The sequence below is a fragment of the Pelophylax lessonae genome (genome assembly GCF_965119305.1).
Source record: "Pelophylax lessonae genome assembly, chromosome: 9".
Taxonomy (NCBI): domain Eukaryota; kingdom Metazoa; phylum Chordata; class Amphibia; order Anura; family Ranidae; genus Pelophylax; species Pelophylax lessonae.
This window is the reverse complement of record NC_138776.1, coordinates 268,643,783-268,670,309: the sequence shown is the minus strand read 5'-3', so window position 1 is coordinate 268,670,309 and position 26,527 is coordinate 268,643,783. Positions and strand designations below refer to the sequence as shown.

The 26,527-nt window shown below is 44.4% G+C and overlaps 2 protein-coding genes across 2 annotated transcripts in view; both read left to right on the top strand.

Annotated features, from left to right (window-relative positions):
• Positions 1–26,527, top strand: part of LOC309564458 (uncharacterized protein) — a 1,566,033-nt gene that overhangs the window by 855,699 nt on the left and 683,807 nt on the right. The window lies entirely within an intron of this gene.
• LOC309564016 (uncharacterized protein) overlaps positions 1–26,527 on the top strand; it is a gene marked incomplete at both ends in the record, with an annotated part of 41,382 nt that overhangs the window by 12,851 nt on the left and 2,004 nt on the right. Inside the window, 3 exons of the mRNA XM_082268640.1 lie at positions 7,386–7,480; positions 19,693–19,789; positions 19,958–20,041. Coding sequence (XP_082124766.1) covers positions 7,386–7,480; positions 19,693–19,789; positions 19,958–20,041 — 276 coding nt within the window. The remainder of the gene's footprint in view (positions 1–7,385; positions 7,481–19,692; positions 19,790–19,957; positions 20,042–26,527) is intronic.

Sequence of the window (26,527 nt, the reverse complement as noted above, 5' to 3'; positions counted from 1 at the left end):
ATCTCACTAATTGGTTCAAATGGTGGCTTTTGCAAGACAGATGAGATCAAATTCAAGTCTCATGGACACAGGGGGGGACTTAACAGGTGGAACCATATGGGTTACCCCATGAATAAAAGTACATATCAATGAATGAGAAGCAATTGGTTTCTGGAGAGAAAAAAAACTGCCAGAGCCGATGTCGGGCCTTTAATGGTACTTAAGGCCAAATACATTTCCACCCCCCTATTGGAGGGCAGTACCCGGGTCCCCATACCATTTTTATGGCCAGTAATTTGCCAAGCCTTAAAAATGAGAACTTTTAATTTTTCATGTTCGGGTCCCATAGACTTTATTTTTGCGGATCAGATCCAAACTTTTTCTCTGTTTTGGGAGTTCTGGTGTGAACTGAACTGGGAGTGATTGGCCCAACTCTGATCTAGAGCAGGACCCGGTTTTAACTCTAATGTCCATATCCGGTTCTAGCATCACGTGCAATATGTGGCATACCTGACAAAAGCAGAATTTTCCATCACCATTCCGTGAACAGATTATGGCAGGGGTGTCAAACTCAATTTAATTGCCAGTCTCATCGGCAGTGAAGGGGTGCGCTATGTATAAAGTGCAGAGTTCAGTAGTGCTCTAAGTACAGAGTTCAGGGGTGCGCTACGTGCAGAGTTCAGGAGTACTTTACGTACAGCGTTTGGGGGTGCGCTACCTACAGAGTGCAGAGTTCAGGAGTGCTCTACATGCAGGGTTCAGGAGTGCTCTATGCATAGAGTGCAGAGTTCAGGAGTGCTTTACGTACAGAGTGCAGAGTTTAGGGGTGTGCAATGTACAGAGTGCAGGGTTCAGGAGTGCTCTACATAAAGAGTGGAGAGTTCAGGAGTGCTTTACGTACAGAGTGCAGAGTTTAGGGGTGTGCTACATACAGAGTGCAGGGTTCAGGAGTGCTCTACGTGCAGAGTTTGGTGTGCTTCTTACAGAGTGCAGGGTTCAGGAGTGCTCTATCCACAGAAGACTACTGAGTTCAGGAGTGCCGTATGTGCTGAGTGTCAGGTCACCTGTGACCAGGTGACAACTGCACCCTGTTGGAGGCAGGGGTGCAGCGCAAGGTAGTGAACCCGATAGCAGGCTGCTGCAGATGGACCGGAACGTGAGCCCAAGATTCCCCAGTGCGCGGAGTCTAAGACCCAGCAGGTGTTCACCAGAGCCTCTAGTGGTGAGGATGGACTTGGCTGCAGCTGGGCCCAGGTCGTGGCCCCTGGGGTCCCCCGGGTCACGCTCCGTAGGGAGAGAAGGGAAGCAGCCACTCAGGACACATGGAATGGTGATGGGTAAGCTGAGGTCGGGGTAACAGGCAGACGAGGGTAACCAAGGGACAGGCTAAAGGTCAGGGTAACAGGCAAACAGGAATAGTCAGAGACAAGCCAAAGTCGGTACACAGAAAGGTAGATCAAGTACACGGCAAACAGGAAACAGGAAACAAACACTGTTGAACAGCAAAGCAGACCTGCAGTGCACTGGTTAATATAGACTTCCTGTGATGACCTAGGTTGGGCAGGAACAGGAAGGAGAGGTGATAAAAAGGAACCAGAAGTGAAGTCTGACCTCTAATACAGACATGAAGGAACAGGTAAGCTGCAAAACACTATTGCAAGTCCATGACAGTACCCCCCTCTTACGAGGCCTCTTCCTACCCCGTCTGGGCCTGGGTTTAGAGGGACACCTCAGATGAAACCTTTTTAACAGATGAGGTGCAAAGACTTCCGATGCAGGAACCCAAGACCTCTCCTCAGGACCAAAGCCTTTCCAATGAACAAGGTACTGAAGAACGCCTCTACAAAGTCGGGAATCCAGAACTTCACTGACCTCGTATTCCTGATTATCCTCAGAGACCGATGCCATGTTAGAGAAAGGATGAGAGAACTTATTGAGGACTAAAGGCTTCAGAAGGGAAACATGGGAGTTAGAAATTCTGAGGCTTTTGGGGATATGAAGTTTGAAACAAACCGGATTCAGTTTAGAAATTATAGTATATGGACCAATGAATCTTGGAGCAAACTTCAGGGAAGGCACTCAAAGCTTGATGTTCCTGGTGGAGAGCCAAACTTTGTCCCCTGGCTGAAGAGAAGGCGGTTTACGCCTGCGGCGGTCAGCAAAGCCTTTGAATTTGTCGGCAGCTACCGGAAGGAATCATGAACGTCACTCCAGATAGAATTGAAGGACTCCTGAGCTGAAGCCAACGCTGGGATATCCGGAGAACAGGCCATGGGAAGCGGAAGTTGAGGATGTTTTCCATAAACTGCGAAAAAGGGTGTTTTCTGCGAACTGGTATTTACATGATTGTTATGGGAAAATTCCGCCCACGGAAGTAGAGAGGACCAATCGTCATGATGAGCGGAGACTAAGGTGCGCAGAAAAACCTCTAACTCCTGATTAACCCTCTTCGTCTGCCCATTGGATTAAGGATGGTAAGAAGAGGAAAAATCCAAGAAAATATTGAGGGATTTGCAAAAGGCTCTCCAGAAACGAGACGTAAATTGAACGCCCCTGACAGAAACAATGTGAGAAGGAACCCCATGGAGGCGGAAAATTTCTCGAATAAAAATGGGAACCAAGGCAGGAGCAGAAGGAAGACCAGGAAGGGGAACAACATGAGCCATCTTGGAAAACCGATAGACTATCACCCAAATGACCGTATTACCGTCCGACAGTGGGAGATCAGTGATAAAATCCATGGCAATATGAGCCCAGGGTTCCTTAGGAATGGGCAAAGGCATGAGGAGACCAGCAGGAGCTTGTGTGGAGGATTTAGACTGAGCACAGACATGACAAGCCTTGACATAGTCTTTGACCTCTGAGCGGAGATTAGGCCACCAGTAGTGACGGCTGATGAGCAAGAAGGAGCGGAGAAACCCTGTGTGGCCCGCCACCTTGGAATCATGCCCCCAACGAAGAATCTTAGTTCTTAGCTCAGTGAGGACAAAGGTTTTACCAGCAGGAATCTTTTAGTCCAGGGTGGTAGAATGGGCAATAATGCATGAAGTGGGGATGATCAGCTCAGGTTCAGGAGTGGACTCCTCGTCCAAAGTGTCAAAGGACCTAGAAAGTGCATCAGCCCGACCATTGCAGGAACCAGGTTTGTACGTAATTGTGAAATTAAAACGGGAAAAGAAAAGACTCCACCTGGCCTGTCTGGGATTCAAACGTTTAGCATTCTGTAGGTATTGTAAATTCTTGTGATCAGTGAAGATCGTTATGGGGTGAGGAGAACCTTCCAAAAGATGACGCCACTCTTCCAGCGCCAATTTGATCGCGAGAAGTTCCCAGTCACCAATGGCATAATTTCTCTCTGCCTGAGAAAATCTTTTGGAAAAGAACGCACATGGTTGACGTTTCTTCTCAAAGAGTTGAAGAAGCACAAATCCCAACCCCACTGAAGAAGCGTCCACTTCAATAAAGAATGCATCCCCAGGATTAGGTCTTCTCAAGAGAGGTCCAGAGACAAAGGCTTGTTTCAAACGCAGTGACAGCTTCGGGGGGCCAGAGTTATGCATTAGCACCCTTCTTGGTCAAAGCGATAATAGGCGCGGCAATGGAAGAGTAATTCCTTATGAACTGCCTATAATAATTTGTGAAGCCAAGAAAGCGCCGTGTGGCCTTAAGGCTAGCAGGAAGGGGCCAGTTGGTAATGGCTAAGACCTTGCCGGGATCCATACGAAGACCCAAACTTGAGACAAAGCATCCTAGAAATAGGACCTCAGAACATTCAAAGGAACATTTCTCCAGCTTGGCATAGAGATTATTCTCCCTAAGGTGCTGGAGTACAGTGCGGACATGGTTTCTGTGGACACACAGATTTTCCAAGAAGATAAGAATGTCATCCAGATAGATGACAACAAACTGGTACAGCAGATGCCTGAAGATTTCATTGACAAAGTTTTGAAACACAGCTGGGGCATTACACAGCCCAAAAGGCATGACCAGGTATTCGTAATGACCGTCTCGAGTGTTAAACGCAGTCTTCCATTCATCACCTTCTCGAATTCGAATGAGGTTGTATGCCCCTCTGAGATCCAGCTTGGTGAAAATGGAGGCACCCTTCAACCTATCGAATAGTTCAGATATTAGGGTAAGGGATATCTATTTTTAATAGTAACAGCGTTTAAGCCTCGATAATCAATGCAGGGTCTCAAGGTACCATCCTTCTTGGTGACAAAAAAGAACCCTGCTCCAGCAGGCGATGAGGATTTCCGGATGAAAACTTTCTCAAGATTCTCTGCGAAATACTCCGACATGGCCTGGGTCTCAGGGATGGAAAATGGGTAGGTGCGACCCCTGGGCAGAGTTTCCCTGGGAACAAGGTCAATGGCGCAATCAAAAGACCTGTGGGGAGGAAGCACTTCAGCTGATTTCTTACAGAACACATCCCGGTAATCGCTGTATGCAGCGGGAAGGTCAGAAGATACCGATGTGGTAGCAACCGGAAGGCTCTCCTTTGAGATCACATTGGAATGACATGACGAGAAACATGAAGGGCCCCAAGCCAGGATCTGCCCAGAGACCCAGTCCCCATGGGGAGAGTGGAGCTGTAGCCAAGGAAGGCCCAATACAATGGGAGTAGAGGCTTTGGGTAGGATGAGAAAGGATATCCACTCCTGGTGGAGAATCCCTACTGACATCCTAATAGGTAATGTCTGGAAGCGAATAGGGCCCCCTGGAAGAACAGTGCCATCAATAGCCGAGACTACCAACGGCTTAGAAAGGGGTGAAAGGGTGAGCTTCATAGAAGAAGCTGTTCTCCAGTCCATAAAGTTTCCGGCAGCCCCGGAATCCAGATATGCAAGGGTCGATTGGGGAGAAGTGCTTACATGAAGGGACACCGGAAGAAGAAGAAGAAGGGAAGGTGATGTTTCTGGGTCCAATACTCCACCTTCCAAATGTATTAGACCCGAGCGTTTCCCGGACAAAGCGAGCAGGAATCACGAAAATGGCCCTTGCCTCCACAATAGAGGCACAAGCCCAAAGTTCTGCACCTAGCACATTCCTCGGGGGCTAGTCTGGTCCGGCCCAGCTGCATGGGTTCCTCAGGCAGAGGATGCTCCATGGAACGAAGTGAGGGGAGCTCATACTGGCTAGGGCCCAGGGAGTGTTGGCGTCTTTTTTGTATGGACCTCTCCTGAAAACGAATATCGATCTGGTTACATAAGGAGATGACATCGTCCAGACCGACGGGGATAGTTCTTCCCGCTAATTCGTCCTTCATTCGGTCAGAGAGACCCTGCAAAAAGGTAGTGACCAGGGCCTCATTGTTCCAGCTCAACTCAGCTGAGAGGATACGGAACTGAAGAGCATATTGTCCCTGGCGGGCTTTTCTCAATCCTACTCTCAACTTTGCTGGAGGGAATGCTCTCAAGTAGGGACGTTACTTCATGTTTTGTGGTCCTGTCCTTCCTTAACGAGTTACTGGCACCAGATATTTAGATATATGTCCTCTCACACTGGATGCATACTGAAACCGACTCCAGCACTAGCCTTACTACACTTAGGGATTAATGACATACCGGCCCAATATAGGCCCTGGGTTACACGTGTTGCTGGCGGCTCGCACATCTGTGCTCCGCAGATGGAAAACCAAGGAAGCCCCAAACCTGACGGATGTAGTTCAGTTACTTAAAGTTAACCACCAATTTGAAAGAGCTCTAGCAATAAATAAGCTACAATTGCAATTATTTAATACATACTGGGACTTTTGGGCCATGAAGCTTCCCTGACTTAATGCTGTATTCCTGTTGGATGTGACATATTTGCCTGCTTTACTTGCGTTACTTGATTGAATTGATAACCTGTTATATGTATTCATAGCGGATGATACTGCTCATAGTCACAATGTTGAGAACTGACTTTACTTTATTTTATTGTACTTTCTTTTTCTTTTTCTGTTATGTCTTAAAAAACTTGAATAAAAACTATTTGCAAAAAAAAAAAAAAAAAAAGAGCATATTGTCCCACTGAACGGGATTCTTGGCGGAGACGGAGAGCACTAGCCGCTGAAGAAACCCGAGCCGGCTCCTCGAAGATATTACGAAAGAGCTTCAGGAAGTCAGACAGGTTGGAAACTACCAGATCATTCCTCTCCGATAGGGGGGCAGCCCAGGCTAGAGCCTCACCGGAAAGGAGGGAAATAATATAGGCTACATTTGCCCGTTTAGACCAGAAGTTTTGCGGCTGAAGCTCAAAATGGATAGTGCATTTGCTAAGAAACCCCCTGCAGGCCTTGGAGTCTCCAGAAAAACGCATTGGAGGAGGTAGATTCGGTGAATGTGAATCTGTGACTGGCGCGACAGGCCCAGCCACTGGTTGCTCTGGGGGTTCCCAACGAGGTCTGAAGCTGTTCAAAGCGGGAAGACAGCTCCTGCAGGAATCGCATCACCTGAGTCTGATTAGCTTCTTGCGTCTCGAGTTTGCGAACTAAGCCCTGTAATGGATCGTCTGGATGGTGCGGCATATCGGCCGGGTTCATGGCTGTTCAAACTGTCAGGTCACCTGTGACCAGGTGACAACTGCACCCTGTTGGAGGCAGGGGTGCAGCGCAAGGTAGTGAACCCGATAGCAGACTGCTGTGGATGGACCGGAACGTGAGCCCAAGATTCCCCAGGGCGCGGAGTCTAAGACCCAGCAGGTGTTCACCAGAGCCTCTAGTGGTGAGGATGGACTTGGCTGCAGCTGGGCCCAGGTCGCGGCCCCTGGGGTCCCCCGGGTCACGCTCCGTAGGGAGAGAAGGGAAGCAGCCACTCAGGACACACGGAATGGCGGAATGGTGATGGGTAAGCCGAGGTCGGGGTAACAGGCAGACGAGGGTAACCAAGGGACAGGCCAAAGGTCAGGGTAACAGGCAAACAGGAATTGTCAGAGACAAGCCAAAGTCGGTACACAGAAAGGTAGATCAAGCACACGGCAAACAGGCAACAAACACTGTTGAACAGCAAAGCAGACCTGCAGTGCACTGGTTAATATAGACTTCCTGTGATGACCTAGGTTGGGCAGGAACAGGAAGGAAAGGTGATAAAAAGGAACCAGAAGTGAAGTCTGACCTCTAATACAGAAATTAAGGAACAGGTAAGCTGCAAAACACTATTGCAAGTCCATGACACTGAGTTCAGGAGTGCTGTACGTATAGAGTGCAGAGTTTAGGGGTGCTCTATGTACAGAGTGCAGAGTTTAAGGGTGTGCTATGCACAGTTTGCAACACCAACCCTCATCCCCCATCCCCCCCCCCCAAGCTTCCTTGCATCTTTACTCTCTCTAGTCTCTCCCTATGTAGGTGGCTCTAATACTGCCCTGTGTGGGTGGCTCTCTCTACTAGGCGTGTATTTGGCTCTGTTTTATCTCTTTCTGTTTAGGTGGTGCTACCTTGCAGGCAGATTGTGGAGACCTGTTTGTGCCTTGCTTTGCCATGAGGGATCTGTTACATCTGGAAGCCACTGAAAGCAAAGCTGTATTAGATATAACCTTTTGGGGCTAAAACAATTCACAGGCAGACAGTCTGTTGTTTCACTGAACACTACTTCCTGTTCTGAGCAGGAACTCTTCTTTATTACTCTTTGAGGCATAGACAAAACATGAACTCACACGTGTAACACTGCCATCCAGTGGTCATACAATGTAATAGGCACACAACAATGACATATAGTATTTGTTGCTGATTAAATACAAACCTTGTATGCTAACACCCCCACTCAACAACTACTATCTATGTCAATCCCATTTCTGATCTAAGATCCACAAATCTGGTTCTAGCTAGTGGCTTTGTCAAAGCATCAGCAATCATTTTTTCCGACTCACAATACACAAGTACAATCACTTTCTGATCAACTAAGTCATGAATGTAATGATGTCTGACATCGATGTGCTTGGTTCTTCCATTAATTTTGTCACTTGTTGCAAGCTTAATGCAAGCCTGATTGTCCTCAAATAAGACGGTAGGTTCTGATGTTGCTTCTCCAAGATCCTTGAGTAATTGCTGTAACCACACAACTTCTTGACTGGCATAAGCTGCAGATATGTATTCAGCTTCTGTAGAGGACAATGCCACTGACATCTGTTTCTTGCTGGACCATGATATAGGACTGTCTCCTAATTTTAATAAGTAACCACTTGTGGATTTGCGTGTGCTGTGATCACCTGCCCAATCGGAGTCCACATATCCCACGAGGTTTAAACCACCACTTGCTGATAGTTTCAAATTTAAGTCTTTTGTCTGTTTCAGATATCTCATAACTCTTTTGATCGCATTCCAGTCTCTTTGACGTGGTTTATCAACTCGCCTGCAAAGAAGAGACATGCTGGCTGCAATGTCTGGACGTGTAGTGGTTGCAATGTAGAGAAGTGCCCCCACTGCTTGTCTGTATTGTTCATTGGATGCGAGAAGATCATCTTCTCCTTCTAACTTTGGATAGACTGTATCCATAGGTGTGCTTGCTCCTTTCGCCTCTGTCATGTTGAATTGCTGAAGAATAGATTCAATTTTTGCACTCTGATTCAACAGGAAACTTCCATCTTTCTCACGCTGGATGTCAATTCCAAGATAATATGTCACTTCACCTAGGTCTTTAGTTTCAAAGTGCTTGTTGAGTACTCCTGTTAACTTTGCAATTTCATTGTCGTTTTTGTGAGCAATGATCAGGTCATCTACATAAATTAGCAGATACATCCACTCAGTGTCTACTTGTTTGGCATATAGGCACGGATCAGCTTTGCTTCTTGTAAATCCTTCATTTAGTAGAACTTGATTAATCTTCAGGTTCCATGCTCGAGCTGATTGTTTAAGGCCATAAAGAGATTTATTCAACTTGCAGACAAGATGCTCTTGTCCCTTTTTTAAATATCCTTCTGGCTGTGACATGTAAATTTCTTCTTCAATATCACCATTAAGAAAAGCTGTCTTAATATCGTGATGTTTCACAATCATTGTACGCATGGCAGCCACTGTCATTAGTGTTCTGAAAGTACTTTGTTTAGCAACTGGAGCAAAAGTAGCATCATAGTCCTCACCGAACTTCTGTGAGTAACCTTTAGCAACCAGCCTTGCCTTGTACCGACAGACTTTCCCTTCAGAGTTACATTTGGTTTTAAAAACCCATTTACATCCTATGGCATGTTTACCTTGAGGTAGCTCTGAAAGTGTCCATGTCTGGAGATCTTTGAGGGATGTCATTTCTTCATCAGCGGCTTTATACCATACTTGTTTCTCATGCATTGGCAGTTTCTGCATCTCTTTCCATGAACCTGGTTCAGTTTGAACAGCTCTGCGAGCTATGTAAGATAAACGTTCAGCTGGAACACCTTTATTGATTCTGGTTGATCTTCTGACTGAAGGTATTTCTGGTTCAGTTTCAGGTTTTGATTCTTCTGCAGTTATTTCTATTTCTGTATCACTTTCCTTATTTTCTTGAGTGACTGATGTTGATTCTTTCTCAGTTTGAAAAGTTTGAGTCTGTTGTTCAAACTTTGAGCACACAGAACTTTCATCAATAATCACACTTCTGCTGACTGTTACTTTGTTCGTGTCTTGATGTAAAATCCTGTATCCTTTTTGAGATTCACTGTACCCCACAAGCACACCTTCTTTTGCACATGCATCCCATTTTGTACGTTTTTCTTTTGGAATGTGTACATAGGCTTTACTTCCAAAAATTCTGATGTGTCTTAAATCTGGTTTCCTTTTGTTCCACAGTTCATATGGAGTTTTTGTTGTTGCTTTTCCCGGCAAACGATTTTGAAGATAACATGCAGTTGTGATAGCTTCTCCCCAGTATGTAGTTGGCATATCAGCATCAAGAAATTGAAATGTAGAAAATCCGCGCTTAGGATAATTTTAGATTTCTATTATTTGATGTTGGCTGCAGCCTACCTTTATACTATATTCCTAAGAATATAGTGAGAATGAAGGAAAAGAAGGGGGAAGGTGTATGGCGCTGCCAAAAAGTGCTGATGGTTCTGTATGTCCAAAAATAGGTGTTAAAAGTATATACGATATAAATCACCACTATAAATAAAGTGTCCAGTGCATCGTATGTGTATTCCTAATAAATATGTGCAATACTGTAGGATAATTCAACTCTGTGGATGATAAATATTTGTGCTAAACTGTGAGGAAAGGTGGATACAAAATTGGTGTGAATTGGTGTGTATACAGTATGGTAAGAAAAAAATAAAATGTATGAAATATACAAAATATAAAAAACAGTTGGATCCACTTAAATCTACAGCCTTATAATCGTAAAATACAAAGCATCAAGTATGGCATAAATAAGGTGCACAGTAGGTATATAAATATTATGGCAGCAATAGTACAAGAATAAATAAGTCCGTAACCCCTAAGAAAGGCAAATAGTCCCACAATGCTAAAAAAACTTTTCCTAAAAAACAGGGCAAAAGGTGACTTGAGTGCAGGTGCTCTGATGATGAATATTAAAGGTGCTCAGGTATATGGTGACCATTCAGTGCTCCCCGCACCCCTTGGACCGCACTCACCAGAGCTATATACCCCTACAGGGGTGTCAGGCCTTGAATCTATAATCCTGGGTCTCCTCCACTGACCATCAAAGTGGTTGGGTGGTCCAATTATCTGCCCGAATCTTGTAAACCCGGCTCCTTGGTATTAGGGTCCGAAGGTGTACCGATATATGGGGGAAGAAGGCTCACATAGAGTAGTACCGCTTTTAAAATGCTTCCTTTTGGCAGCCATGGCTTACGGACTTATTTCTTCTTGTACTATTGCTGCCATAATATTTATATACCTACTGTGCACCTTATTTATGCCATACTTGATGCTTTGTATTTTACGATTATAAGGCTGTAGATTTAAGTGGATCCAACTGTTTTTTATATTTTGTATATTTCATACATTTTATTTTTTTCTTACCATACTGTATACACACCAATTCACACCAATTTTGTATCCACCTTTCCTCACAGTTTAGCACAAATATTTATCATCCACAGAGTTGAATTATCCTACAGTATTGCACATATTTATTAGGAATACACATACGATGCACTGGACACTTTATTTATAGTGGTGATTTATATCGTATATACTTTTAACACCTATTTTTGGACATACAGAACCATCAGCACTTTTTGGCAGCGCCATACACCTTCCCCCTTCTTTTCCTTCATATCAGCATCAAATAGCATGCTCCTCCCACTTTCACATAGTGTGCGGTTCATTCTCTCTGCAACTCCATTTTGCTCTGGGTTATATGAAACTGTTGTCTGGAACATAATTCCATGCTTCCTGAGAATGGCTTGTGTTTTACCACTTGTATATTCTGAGCCATTTTCTGTTCGTAGTACTCTGGGCATTCCGCCAAAAATATTGTTTACTTGAGCGAGATACTCTTCTAATTTCTCTGGGACTTCATCCTTATTGTGAAGTAGAAATACTGTGCTATATCTGGAGTAATCATCAATGAAGGTCAGGAATTACTTTTTCTTTCCTGGAGTCATAGTTTTCATTGGACCACAAAGATCTGAATGTATTAAGTCCAGAGGTTTTTGGGATTTGCTGTTGGTCTGCTTGGGAAAAGGTGTCCTTGCCATTTTTCCTTTAATACAGCTGGTACAAATCATTATGTGATCACATGGATTAATCTTAATACCACTTGCATAGTTATTCTCAACTATTTTCTTTATTGTATCAGAATTTCTGTGCCCCAATCGTCTGTGCCAAGTGTGGATGCAGTTTGAATGTTTATCCTCTTTGGCTATTTTAACCATTTCACTGCAGTTCAGCTGATAGAGTTCATCTATGATGTTAGCCTTTGCAAGCAAGCAATCCCCTTTTGTTATGATACAACTGTCACCCTGAAATGTGACTACATTGCCTTGGTTAGTGAGTTTCTTTACTGACAAAAGGTTGCTTTCAAGATCTGGCACATACAGAACATTCCTCATATGGATCTTTTTAGTGATATCTGGAGAGATAGGACAGTATAGAAAGCCATCTCCTATTCCCACTGATTTCATAAATTGTCCATTAGCTGTAGTTATCCCTTCTGTTTTGCTTTCATCAAGCTGAGTGAAGAAACTTCGGTCATTTGTCATGTGACTTGTAGCACCTGAGTCCACACACCATGCTTGCATGGAGGTGACACCATTTTTGGATCCGAATGCATACTCCTTTGTTTCTATGACATTCTTAGCTTGTTGCAATGCACTTTGTTTTTGCATTCTAGCTTTCCAGATTCTACAATCTGCTTTTAGGTGTCCTGGTTTCTTGCACACAAAGCATTCCCGCTTTTCTAGCTGCACGTTACTGTGTTTATTTTTGAATTTTGTCTTTAAAGCTGTCTCTGAACACACACTCACATTACTCATGCTTTCAGTTTTGCGCTTGTATTCATCCACAAGCTTGCCTTTAACATATTCCAGTGTCAGATCATCATCTGGACGTGCATCTAGTGCTGTGACAAGTGTCTCATAACTTTCAGGAAGTCCACTTAATAACAGTGCTGCAACATGGAAATCTTTTATTTCTTCTCCAATCCCTCTCAGTCTCTCCACCATCTCTAAGGTCTGTCTTATATAGTCCTGCATGTCCTGGTCTTTCTGTAGCTTAGTCTGATAGAGCTTTCTGATTAAATACAGTTTATTGCTGAGATTAACTCTTTCATGTGCTTTCTGTAACTCTTCCCACATGTCTTTAGCAGTCTGACAGTTACATATATGTATGATTTGATCATCATCTATGCACAGGGAGATTGTGCTCTGTGCTTTCTGATCTCTGTCTAACCACTCCTCTGTGGGCTGTGCAGGTCTTGATTCATTTATACATTTCCACGTACCTTCTCTTATAAGCAGCATTTTCATCTTGAATTTCCAAGATTGGTAGTTCTGATTTGTCAGATTTGCAATGGAGAACTTTGCTGAGGGGATGGCAGCAGCCATTTCTGCTGTTTGTCTTTCTGTTGCTGTCTCCTGTACTCACTTGCTTTAGCTCACTGTATCTGGCTATATCCAGGGGTAATCTGTATAATATCCTGGGCTTCTGTAACATGTCCTGGGCCCATAACCTATTAGATATAACCTTTTGGGGCTAAAACAATTCACAGGCAGACAGTCTGTTGTTTCACTGAACACTACTTCCTGTTCTGAGCAGGAACTCTTCTTTATTACTCTTTGAGGCATAGACAAAACATGAACTCACAAATGTAACACTGCCATCCAGTGGTCATACAATGTAATAGGCACACAACAATGACATATAGTATTTGTTGCTGATTAAATACAAACCTTGTATGCTAACAAGCTGTCCCTTGTAACCACAGAAGGCTTCTGAAACTTAGTGGGAGAGGAGGCTCCAGAACTTTAAAATGCCCCGCCTCCTCTCCCATTAAGTTTCCCAACCAGTGTCAGATCCTGATATGTTGGTCCTGAAGGATGCAGTGACAGAAGGGAATGAATAGAAAATGGATGCAGTACTGGAGTGTCACGGACACCACCATGACTTGGGCTCCTGGAGGGGCCTAAGAGCCAGCCTCCTTCCCACTGACTAGGGACCCAGGACTAAGGAGACTCCCCCCCTCGTGGGCTTTACAATGAATCTTTCCCTAAGATGGTTATTAAGGCAAGGCAAAAACGATATGGTCGTTCCTCATACCACTCTACAAGCAACTCTCTGTATACTGGAATATTCCATGTCCGCCCTCAGTAGAAGCATTCAGTAGAGGATGAGCAACAATACAGAGAGACAGAAATTGTTCATTGGTCAAGGAACCCCTAGAAAGCTTTGGAGGAACCCTAGCTGAGAAAGACTGGACTGGACTGAGCAGTAATATATTTCTCTCCCCCTTGGTGGGAGTGGAGATGACCCCATCTAAAAGGATATACAGTACATACACAAACATCACAAGGCCGTGGTCACACTACGAAATGTTTCCCAGGGCTGCAGATCCTCCGAGCTCCACAAGGTGGTGATCTCATGTGTACCCAGACAGGAAGTCTCTATGGAAGACAGGAAGTGATGTCAGGTATAAATAGGAAGTTCCAGGTGAAAGGTGATTCGGGAGGAAGTAGAGAGGAGACGTTGCTGAATGTGGCAATCGAGGAGGTAATAAGATCTTATTTTCTATTTACACCCATCATGTCTGTCCTCTTCCTCCATAGTCACTGTGACCTCTTTTATCTCCAGCAGATGATGATAGACTCATTTATAGTGCTGAAACGTAGATTAACCCCTACAGGGTCAGAACATTTCCCCACTTACGAGGCCAGAACATTCTCTTCATTTTGGAGATGACACCTTTCCCACCAATCACCTTCTCACCTTATCAGTCTAAACGGATTATACCACTTTTTCTTAGTCCTGGGTAATGGGAGGGGGGGGGGGGGGTTATTTAAAGCGGAGTTCCGGGCTCAAAAACAACTTTGGCCCATCCGCTTGCTGTGAATGCCCTAAAAATCAAATGGATTTTCCCACATTTTTTTTTCTTTACTTACCTTTTTTTTTTTTAGAAAGTATACTTACCTTCCTTCTACTTCCTCCCTCCTCGGCCGCGGCCCGCGCTGTCTCTTCCTGCTTGCGATGACTCCTGGGAGCTGAACGTCCTGAATCGCTCCTAGGAGTCAATGCGCCTGCACTGGCCCCGCTCGTCAGTTCCGGTGCAGGCGCGTCATTTCCTGCTAAACAGCTTCTGGGCATGGGATGTCCTCTCTGTCCCAGAATGTGCCAGAAGGATAGCCTCCAAACTGTCCCAGGTCGCACTTATCTTTTAGAGGAAATACTTACCTTGAAAACGTCTTGTCCAGCACTGCCATTTCGGGTGTGGGCAGCTGAAGCCAGCGCATCCTCTTCTGCGTCCTCTTCGTCCCAGAATATGCCTGCACCGGCCCCGGAAGTGACGAACGGGGCCGGTGCAGGCATATTCTGGGACGAAGAGGACGCAGAAGAGGATGCGCTGGCTTCAGCTGCCCACACCCGAAATGGCAGTGCTGGACAAGACGTTTTCAAGGTAAGTATTTCCTCTAAAAGATAAGTGCGACCTGGGACAGTTTGGAGGCTATCCGTTATTTAATGTACTACCCTAGACTGTCCCAGGGTTTTTTTTATCTAATCTTCATCTCCGAGGCCGGAACTCCGCTTTAAGGGGCATTGGAATATGTATGTCTTTATTTTATAAGATTCAAATAGGAAGAAAGAGGGAAAAATGTAATTTGTAATAAATGTCCTAAAAACTAATTTTTCCATAATGATCCCAGTCTCAGATATTCATCCTAAAATGTGATCAGTAAAGTCTCCGAAGTAAACAGAGATCACAGGAATATGATGTGTCCTGGCAAAGCCCAAGGACAAAGTTCATCTTTCAGTTTAGGAGAGGTCGGATGCACCCGGGAGAAATGATTCGTACGGAAACCCCACACAACGCCCCAAACAGCTCCTCCTCCCAGTGTCTTCCAATCAGAGTCAGAGAATCTTTTGACACCACAATGACCTCACAGCTTCTCCTCCCAATGTCCCTCCAACCAGTGTCAGAGAATCCTATGAAATCACACTGACCTCACAGCTCCTCCTCTCAATGTCCCTCTCACTAATAGAGCAAGACTGTTGCTCCTGCATTGTGTGTAACGACACCAGAAAGGCTTTGAACCTACAGAGTGAGGGGCGCTATGTGGGTAAATTATATCCCAGTGGGGTTTTAATCAAATGGAGACCTGACCAGTGAGGTGAGGAGGATTCTGGGAATGTCATTTGATTTTACTATTTGTATTTAATGCTAGGGTTCTCCTCCTGTGATATCTGGAGATCATATGACCATCACATTGCCTCCACCTCCCTCCCTGATAGAATAGAGAAATATAAGGAAGATTCTAGAAGTCTCCAGAGAGATAATCGAGTTGCTGACAGGAGAGGCGAGCGGTGGTGGGAAGGACGTCATGATGGAGAATCAGCCGCCCCTCACATCACTGGGTAAGAGAAGTCTTTATTGTAAAGGAGAGAGCAGTACGGAGGGTCCACCTAGATCCCCCATCATCTGATAAACACATAGAAACAATGTATTCAGTCAGTGTGTGTGTTTCCTACAGATGGATCCAGTAATGGGAACCCACCAGAGAGATGTCCCCGACCTCTGTATTCCCGGGATTCCACAGAGGAAGGTCACACCATCCCCCACCATCATCAGGTAGAGGAGTAACAATTATGGGTAGTTATGATTTATATACAAACATGTTTGTTACAATGAATGTTTTATTATATATTCAGAGTGGAAACCTCGGGGATGATAATATTGTTGTTAAAGAAGAGTATAAAGAGGAGGATGAGGAGTATGGAGTGAAGGAGGAACTTTCAGATGGACATAAGAATATGATGGAGCCACCTGGTAATTGGAACCCACCAGAGATATGTCCCGGTCCTTTGTATTCCCGGGATTCCACACAGGAAGGTCACACCATCCCTCACCAACATCAGGTAGATGAAGAACAATCACTGATAGTATCATTAGGATCTGTACATTATCTGCATTGTTACCATTGATGTCATTTTTATTATATATTCAGAGTGGAAACCTGAGAGATTCTAAAGTTGAGGTTAAAGAAGAGATAAAAGAGGAAGATGAGTCATCCAGCTACAGAAACCCACCAGAGAGATGTCCCCGTCCTCTGTATTCCCGGGATTCCACACAGGAAGGTCACACCATCCCTCAATGTTACAAGGTTGGTGGGACGGAGATTATAAAACACAGAATCATGGAGACGATGTGTGGATTTCTTAAGTGATGTCACAATAATAAAGCTTATATTTTACAGATGATATTCTCTCTTAATTTCTTGGTTTAGAGTGGAGATCCAATCGATATAGAATTTGAGGTTAAAGCAGAAGAAGAAGAGACGTATGTGAGGGATGATCAGCAGTCTATGGAGGAGGATGGAATAACGGGGACATTTATAGAGGAGGACACTCCTACAGAGATCAGCACAGGTGGGTCATTAACACTAAATACATTCCTCCACCCATACTGCTCGCTGATTGGTCCAGAGTAGGGCGGGGACTGGGTGCTATCAGCCTGTAATACCCTGGTCACTTTCCTGAGCTGTGTTCCCCGTCCTGTATTTCTCTCGGATAATCTTCCTTCTCAGTGCTGCAGACACAATTTATGTCTCTAGACTGGATTTATGGAGATTCTGGGGTTCAGCTGGCAGTAAAATGTTGATTTTTACCATAGACGTTGCTTGACCTAGGCACCTGGGGTATGTACCTTGGGTCTTCTGCCCCATGCCCGGGTCTAGCAAGTTCTCTGACAGAACACTTCTCCCCGGGGTTACTTGCTCTGTTATTTGATGGCTGTGCCGGGTGGAGGGATATGTCTGTATAGTCTCACACCCAGGTCACTGAGTGCAGTCTCAGGAGATGCGAGGCAGCGGTGTGCGACCTCTGACACTGATTACTGAACACAAATATTATGAGTCCTGACCCCTGCACTATGTACTCTATATTGTACATTACATACTGCTGACCCCTGCTTTATATATTCTATTTTGTACATTACATACTCCTGACCCTGCACTATATACTCAATGTTGTACATTACATACTCCTGACCCCTGCACTATATACTGTATGTTGTACATTACATACTCCTGACTTCTGCTCTCTCCCCTCTACCCACTGCTGTATATACACATAATATGTATTCTCTTTTGTTACACTCATTTCCTACCAGCTGGACATTTTATATCTGATGATTTGATTGGAGGACAGACTTTTACATGGTGATAATAATGTGATAACATCCTCCAACTTTGGAACCTTAAACAGAAAGTGATAATGAGGGAGGAGTCAGTAACCCAATGATGGGGGTCTTCAGGATCAGTCCAGTCTTCATCTTGGTTGTTCTTCCCCCATCCTCACTCTTTGACCTCTGGTGGGGCTCAGCCCCGCTGTTATTCATGACTGAATCATGGACTAAATAAGGAAATGCGGGACTTCTTGTGTTGGGAAGATAGCAATGAGTGATAGAGGGGGAGGGGACACTCGTCCTATAATCCCCTCATCACTGTCACTCCTATAAAAGACCGTTCTCGTTGTTTCCTCACTCTCTGACTAAGGTCCATGAATAAAGAAATGAACTGGTAGGAGATCAGAGGACCCATTTACTAGTTACCTTGAGGGGGGAATTGTAAGATCCTCAGAGACAAAGCTGCCTGATGTGGGCGGAGTCCTGGTTTAGGGGAACCAATCTGCTGATGTCTAGTAATAATCTTTGTATTTCTATTTTAGTACATGGATGGGAGATGAGGAAAACCTCAGAGGATTGTCTCACTTTGTCTCCAGACTGTAAAGTAGAAGATGAGGACATCACACAGTATAGTCCAGGAGAAAACCCGACTACCTCAAATGTCCATCCGGGACCACACAGTGTAGATGGACCATCGTATTCCTCTTATCCTGAGGAACCTCAGACTGTGAGGAACCCTGCAGGATCATTGTATTCCTCTTATCCTGAGGAACCTCCGACTGTGAGGGGTGGTGCGGTCCTTCCAACAAATAAGAGGTTTTCCTGTGCTGAGTGCGGGAAGTGTTTCCGTACTGAATCCAGTTTTAATGTTCATAAACGGTATCACACAGGCAAGAAGCCGTATTCTTGTCCTGAGTGCAGGAAATGTTTTTCACTAAAGTCCAGTCTTTACATACATCAGAGATCTCACACAGGTGAGAAGCCATATTCTTGCCCTGAGTGCGGGAAATGTTTTTCAATAAAGTCCCATCTTTCCAAACATCAGAGATCTCACACAGGTGAGAAGCCATATTCTTGCCCTGAGTGCGGGAAATGTTTTTCAGTAAAGGAAAAACTTTCCCAACATCAGAGATCTCACACAGGCGAGAAGCCGTATTTCTGCCTTGAGTGCGGGAAAGGTTTTTCCATAAAGTACGAACTTTCCCGACATCAGAGATCTCACACAGGCGAGGAGCCATATTCCTGCCCTGAGTGTGGGAAACGTTTTTTAAATAAAACCAATTTTTCCGTACATCAGAGATCTCACACAGGTGAGAAGCCGTATTCCTGCCCTGAGTGCGGGAAATGTTTTTCAATAAAGTCCAATCTTTCCAAACATCAGAGATTGCACACAGGGGAGAAGCCGTATTCCTGCCTTGAGTGCGGGAAAGGTTTTTCAGTAAAGGCACAACTTTCCCAACATCAGATATTGCACACAGGGGAGAATCCGTATTCCTGCCTTGAGTGCGGGAAAGGTTTTTCAGTAAAGGCACAACTTTCCCAACATCAGAGATTGCACACAGGGGAGAATCCGTATTCCTGCCTTGAGTGCGGGAAAGGTTTTTCAGTAAAGGCCCAACTTTCCCATCATCAGAGATCTCACACAGGCGAGAAGCCGTATTCCTGCCCTGAGTGCGGGAAATGTTTTTCACGAAAGCACCACCTTTCCCGACATCAGAGATCTCACACAGGTGAGAAGCCGTATTCCTGCCTTGAGTGTGGGAAAGGTTTTTCAGTAAAGTACGAACTTTCCAGACATCGGAGATCTCACACAGGTGAGAAGCCGTATTCCTGCCCTGAGTGTGGGAAATGTTTTTCATTGAAGTCCAATCTTTCCGTACATCAGAGATTGCACACAGGGGGGAAACAATATTCCTGCCCTGAGTGCGGGAAATGTTTTTCAGTAAAGTTGCATCTTTCCATACATCAGAGATTGCACACAGGGGAGAAACAATATTCCTGCTTTGAGTGCGGGAAATGTTTTTCATTAAAGGCCCAACTTTCCCGACACCAGAGATCTCACACAGGTGAGAAGCCGTATTCCTGCCCTGAGTGCGGGAAATGTTTTTCACTAAAGTACCAACTTTCCCGACATCAAAGATCTCACACAGGCGAGAAGCCGTATTCCTGCCCTGAGTGTGGTAAATGTTTTTCATTGAAGTCCAATCTTTCCGTACATCAGAGATTGCACACAGGGGGGAAACAATATTCCTGCCATGAGTGCGGGAAATGTTTTTCATTCAAGGCCCAACTTTCCCGACATCAGAGATCTCACACAGGTGAGAAGCCGTATTCCTGCCCTGAGTGCGGGAAATGTTTTTCAGTAAAGACCCAACTTTCCCAACATCAGAGATCTCACACAGGCGAGAAGCCGTATTCCTGCTCTGAGTGTGGGAAATGTTTTTCAGTAAAGTCCAGTCTTACCATGCATCAGAGAGTGCACACAAGGAGGAAGCCGTATTCCTGTGTTGAGTGTGGGAAATGTTTTATATACAAATCACATTTTATTTTACATCAGAAGATTCACACGGGGGAAAACCCGTATTCCTGTCCTAAATGCGGGAAATTTTTTTCACAGAAGGCCTCTTTTTCCAGTCATCTGAGATTGCACAGAGTTGTGAAGCCGTATTTCTGTCATAGATGCGATAAATGTTTTCAAAGTAAGTCTGATTTTGAATCACATGTGAGATTGCAATCGGAGGTAGATCCACTTTCCTCTTCTGATTGGAGGAAGTGTAACCCACAGAAGTCCTCTGTTTACAGTCATCTGAAGTTGGGCACGGAGGAGAATGAACTTTCCTGGTCTGACTGAGGGAATTGTTCCTCCCTGAAGTCCGATCTTTCCAGACATCAGAGGTCTCACACGGGGGAGAAGCCGTATTCCTGTTCTGAGTGAGGGAATTGTTCCTCATGGAAGTCCTGTCTTCCTGTACATCAGAGATCCCACACAACCCTTGAGGTGTATTAGTGCCTTAAATGCGGGAAATGTCTTCTATATGAATGTTGGTGGACATGTGGGGAAGAAGCACACCCTGATATACACCTCAGATATACTCTATGGCTGATCTTCATCATGTAAGAAACCCTTCATAAGGAGATCAGAGATCACCAAAGACATGGATGAAGTGTTGTCCCGTGTTGGCCATTGATAGCAGGAGAAAAATAAAAATGGAGTCCTTACCTTTCATTGGCTGAGTACAATTTGTGCGGGAAGATTTCACAAACACTTACAGGTCGATTTGGGAAAAATGTATTCAGTGGGTTGTGAGCAGTGAATTCCAATGATCATCAGTGGCATCTAATGGAATAAATGTGGTATTGTAGTATTTCTGCTACATTATGACCACTAGATGGAGCTGACCATCATAGGAAATCACTGTGTAAATCTCTGGGGAATGCTTGTCACATTCATATAACAATATTTATTTCTTTTTATAGACAGGCCCTTTGTTTCCTCTGTCAGGTATGGATTAGTTAAAACCCAAAAACATATATTTCCTGAAAGCAACGCCCCTAAAAAATAAAATGGTGGTAGTTCCAATTTTTTTTTTATTAGATGATAGCGCAATGCTTTATTAAAGGTAAACATTAGTTACCAGAGACCCCCTTACATCAGAGTTCCCCTTTACACCAGAGTCTGCAGCGCTCCCCCTTAAATCAGAGTCCCCCTAGTTCTCCCTTACATCTGTGTCCCCTGACTTCTCCCGTATATCAGAGTCTGCAGGGTTCATTCTTGCATCAGAATCTGCAGAATTTCCACTTACACTGTAAGGGGGAGCTCTGCAGACAGTGTAATGGAACTCTGCAGATTCAGATCCAAAGGGGAACTCTGCTGATTCAGATGTAAAGGGGAACGCTGTGGATTCAGATTAAAGTAGAACTCTGTGGATTCAGATGTAAAGGGGGAACTTTATGGATTCAGATGTAATGGGGAATGCTGTGGATTCAAATTATAGGGGAACTCTGTGGATTCAAATGTAAAGGGGAACGCTGTGGATTCAGATTAAAGAGGAATTTTGTGGATTCAGATGTAAAGGTGAACGCTGTGGATTTAGATGTAAAGGGGAACGCTGTGCATTTAGATGTAAAGGGGAATTTTGTGGATTCAGATGTAGAGGGGGAACTCTGTGGATTCAGATGTAAGGGAAACTCTGCTGATTCAAATGTAATCTTCAATAAAACCTCAACAACCCAAACCACATCTAATGTGTGCCAAGCTTTCTCTGCCGGTGACTGAGGACTAGTAGAAAATGAAGGTAGAAGGTATTTCGCTGAAATACTGCCCGTACCTCGAGCCACACAGGAGAGGCAGAAGGAGATTAGGGAACTTAACAAGTGGCTGAGGAACTGGTGTAGGAAGGAGGGGTTTGGGTTCCTGGAGAACTGGGCTGACTTCTCAGTCGGCTACCGGCTCTTTAGTAAGGATGGGCTGCACCTTAATGGGGACGGTACAGCTCTTTTGGGGAGAAAGATGGCCACCAAGTTGGAGGAGCTTTTAAACTAGGAGACGGGGGGGAGGGCTCAGAAGTAGAGTCAGTCAGGAGGGAGCAGAGGACTGAAGGCAGTGGTAGGGTCAGCAGCGACAGTAGGTCCACAATGTTAATTGGCAGGTCTGTGCGGGAAAATCTCAGACCAAACAGGAATAAATATAACCGCCAATTGCGCTTAACTTCCGTTAAACTAAGAGGGGTATATGCTAATGCCAGGAGCCTAGCTAATAAAATGGATCAGTTGGAAATGTTAGTACATGAGGATGACATAGACCTTGTGGGAATAACGGAGACTTGGTTCGACCCCTCACATGACTGGCTGGCCAATATCCAAGGGTATTCGGTGTACCGGAAGGACAGGGTAGGAAAAAGAGGGGGAGGGGTGTGTCTCTATGTCAAGAACAATATAAAGGTGATAGAAAGGAGTGACATTACGGATGGGATGAGCATGGATTTAGAATCTGTGTGGATTGAACTCCATAAGGAAGGAGAAAAGGGGAAAGTAATTGTGGGGGTTTGCTATAGGCCACCTAACCAAGGGGAGGAGGTAGAGCTGGAATTCTTAGCACTAATGAGTAAAGTGGCAAAATTGGGATCAGTCATCATATTAGGGGACTTCAATTATCCCGACATTGACTGGGACGAGGGGACTACACACTCACAGAAGGCCCGTCTATTCACGGAAACCTTACTGGATAATTACATGTCACAGTTGGTGGATTCCCCTACCAGAGAAAACGCAGTCCTGGATCTATTGATCACTAATGACCAAGGCCTAATCTCGGAGGTAGGAGTCCAGGACAACCTGGGCTCTAGCGATCACAGGATGATCACATTTAGTATAAATAACAATATAACAAGGCAAGTGGGGAACATAAGAACCCTAAACTTCAGAAGGGCAAACTTTCCAAAATTATACTCCTTGATGGAAAGGGTAAACTGGGACCAAACCCTGGGATCCCTGACCACAGAGGAAAAATGGGAATGCTTTAGGAACATATTAGGCAAAGGCATCTTGCAGTGCATTCCTATGGGAAATAAATTTAGAAGAGACAAAGCCAAACCTGGCTGGCTAAACTGTAGCGTCAAAAAACTTATTAGGGGAAAAAAATTGGCCTTCAAGAAATATAAATCAGAGGGCACAGTATCGGCTTTCATACAATACAAGGAGGCAAATAAGAAAAGTAAACACGAAATCAAGATGGCTAAAATCAACTTTGAGAGACAAATAGCGGAGGATAGTAAAAAAAAACCCAAAGAAATTCTTTAAATATATCAACAGCAAGAAAACTAGGGCAGAGCATATTGCACACATAATTAACAATGATGGGAGGATGGTTACAGAGGACACTGAAAAAGCAACTGTGCTGAATGCTTTTTTCTCGTCAGTCTTTACACAGGAAAAGGAGGGGTACACTGACCATGACTGTATGGTTAGTAGTAATACACAGGACTTGCCACTATGGCTAACAGAGGGTGAAATCAGGGAAAGGCTGGATAAACTTAACACAAACAAATCACCAGGCCCGGATGGAGTACATCCGAGAGTACTCAAGGAACTCAGTAAAGTTATATCCAGACCACTGTTCCTGATCTTTGCTGACAGTATTAGGACAGGAGATGTACCAGGGGATTGGAAGAAAGCTAACGTGATTCCGATATTCAAAAAGGGCCAGAGGCATGTCCCGGGAAATTATAGGCCTGTCAGTTTGACATCAATAGTATGTAAACTTCTGGAGGGGATGATAAGGGACTATATCGTAGAATTTGCTAAAGACAACAACATCATCAGCAGTAATCAGCACGGGTTTACAAATGGGCGTTCTTGTCAAACCAATCTCTTAACATTCTACGAGGAGGTGAGCTGTGAGATAGATAGGGGGAGACCAGTGGATGTGGTGTACTTGGATTTCGCTAAGGCGTTTGATACAGTTCCCCACAAGCGCTTAATTTATAAAATAAGGTCTGCAGGTATCGACAGCAGGGTTTGCTCTTGGATACGGAATTGGCTTAAAGGGCGTGTCCAAAGGGTGGTAATAAACAGCGCATACTCAGACTGGTCTGAGGTTGTAAGCGGGGTGCCCCAGGGCTCAGTCCTGGGACCAACCTTGTTCAATTTATTCATAAACAGCATTGAGGACGGGATGAGTAGTTCGATATCAGTTTTTGCAGATGACACAAAATTGGGCAGGGCAATAACTGCACAGCAGGAAGCAGATATCCTACAGAATGACCTGGACAAAATAACAGAGTGGGCAACGACATGGCAAATGAGGTTTAACGTGGAGAAGTGTAAGGTTTTGCACTTGGTAACTAAAAACATAAAAACACAATACACGTTAGGAGGGGAACCCTTGGGGGAATCAAAAATGGAGAAGGATCTGGGAGTCTTGGTTGATGATAGATTAGGCAACAGCATGCAATGTCAAGCGGCAGCTGCCAAAGCCAGCAGAATATTAGCATGCATAAAGAAAAGGATGTATTCCAGAGATAAGTCTATAATCCTTCCACTTTATAAAACTCTGGTCCGACCGCATCTGGAGTATTCTGTCCAGTTCTGGTCGCCAGTCCTCAGGAGGGATGTGTTGGAGCTGGAGAGAGTCCAGAGAAGGGCAACTAAACTAATTAGGGGATTGGAGGACCTTGACTATGAAGAGCGTCTACAATCGCTCGATTTATTCTCCCTGGAGAAGAGACGTCTGAGGGGGGACATGATAGCAATTTATAAATATCTTAATGGGGATCCCAGCTTAGAAAAAAAGCTGTTCATTCGAAGGGATTGCATGAGGACTCGAGGGCATACAATGCGATTAGAGGAGAAGCGTTTTAACCTCAGGCAACGTGGGGGGTTCTTTACTGTTAGGGCTACAAGATTGTGGAATTCTCTACCACAAGAGGTGGTTTCTGCGGGAAGTATGGTGGCTTTCAAAAGACTCTTAGACTTACATCTCAAGGATCCGAACATTCAGGGGTATGTGAGATGATTACAGCCACACACACCTACACAGGTTGAACTGGATGGACTATTGTCTTTATTCAACCTCACCTACTATGTAACTATGTAACTATGACAATATCCTGATTCAAATAACTCCAAAACCATCTTCAATGGGAAAGACAGATGAGGACGCAGCACCAGTATGTAATGGTGGAGAGTTATAATGAGCTCCTTTCAGGAAAGTGCTGCCAATGTTGACAATCTTCTTGCCGACGTGATTTCCACCACAAAAGAAAACACCTTAAAGGGAAATTCAGATGTAAAGGGAAACGCTGTGGATTCAGATGTAAAGGGAAACGCTGTGGATTCAGATGTAAAGGGAAACGCTGTGGATTCAGATGTAAAGGGAAATGCTGTAGATTTAGATGTAAAGGGGAACTCTGTGGATTCAGATTTAAAGGGGGAACTCTGTAGATTCAGATATAAGGGAAACTCTGCAGATTCTGATGTAAAGGGGGTCGGGTCTTGTGATTAACTCCATATGATTAGAAATGTTATTTAATCACAAAATATATGTATAGTGTATACTATAAAAACAAAATGCCCGTGTATCGCTGAATTATTCGGGTTTGGCTTGAAGAAAAGGTGGCAACCCTTCCCCAACAGTACTGAGCCTTACCCTTCAAGCCATAGGCATGTGTAGTAAGCTGACAGATCCACTCTGCAATAGTCAACTTTGAAGCTACCTGACGTTTGGAAGGATGAAAAATGAATTTGACTAACTGAGCACTGCAGACATCTTCAAATAAATAAACCTCGACAACCCAAACCACATCTAATGTGTGCCAAGCTTTCTCTGCCGGTGACTGAGGACTAGTAGAAAATGAAGGGAGGACAATATCCTTATTCAAATAACTCCAAAACCATCTTCAAAAGACAGATGAGGACGCAGCACCAGTATGTTATGGTGGAGAGTTATAATGAGCTCCTCTCTGGAAAGTGCTGCTGATTTTGACACTCTTCTTGCCGACGTGATTTCCACCACAAAAGAATACACCTTCTAAATCAACAGGGCTAACTGAATCTCTCTAATTGGTTCAAAGGGTGGTTTTTGCAAGACAGATGAGATCACATTCAAGTCTCATGGACACAGGGGGGACATAACAGGTGGAACCATATGGATTACCCCATGAATAAAAGTACATATTAATGAATGAGAAGCAATTGGTTTCTGGGGAGAAAAAAAAAACCGCCAGACACTATCGCATGAGTCAACCCATTAGGCGTATCCCAAACTGAGTCCACTTGTTCCGGTAAGCCTCTCTGTTTGTCGGTGG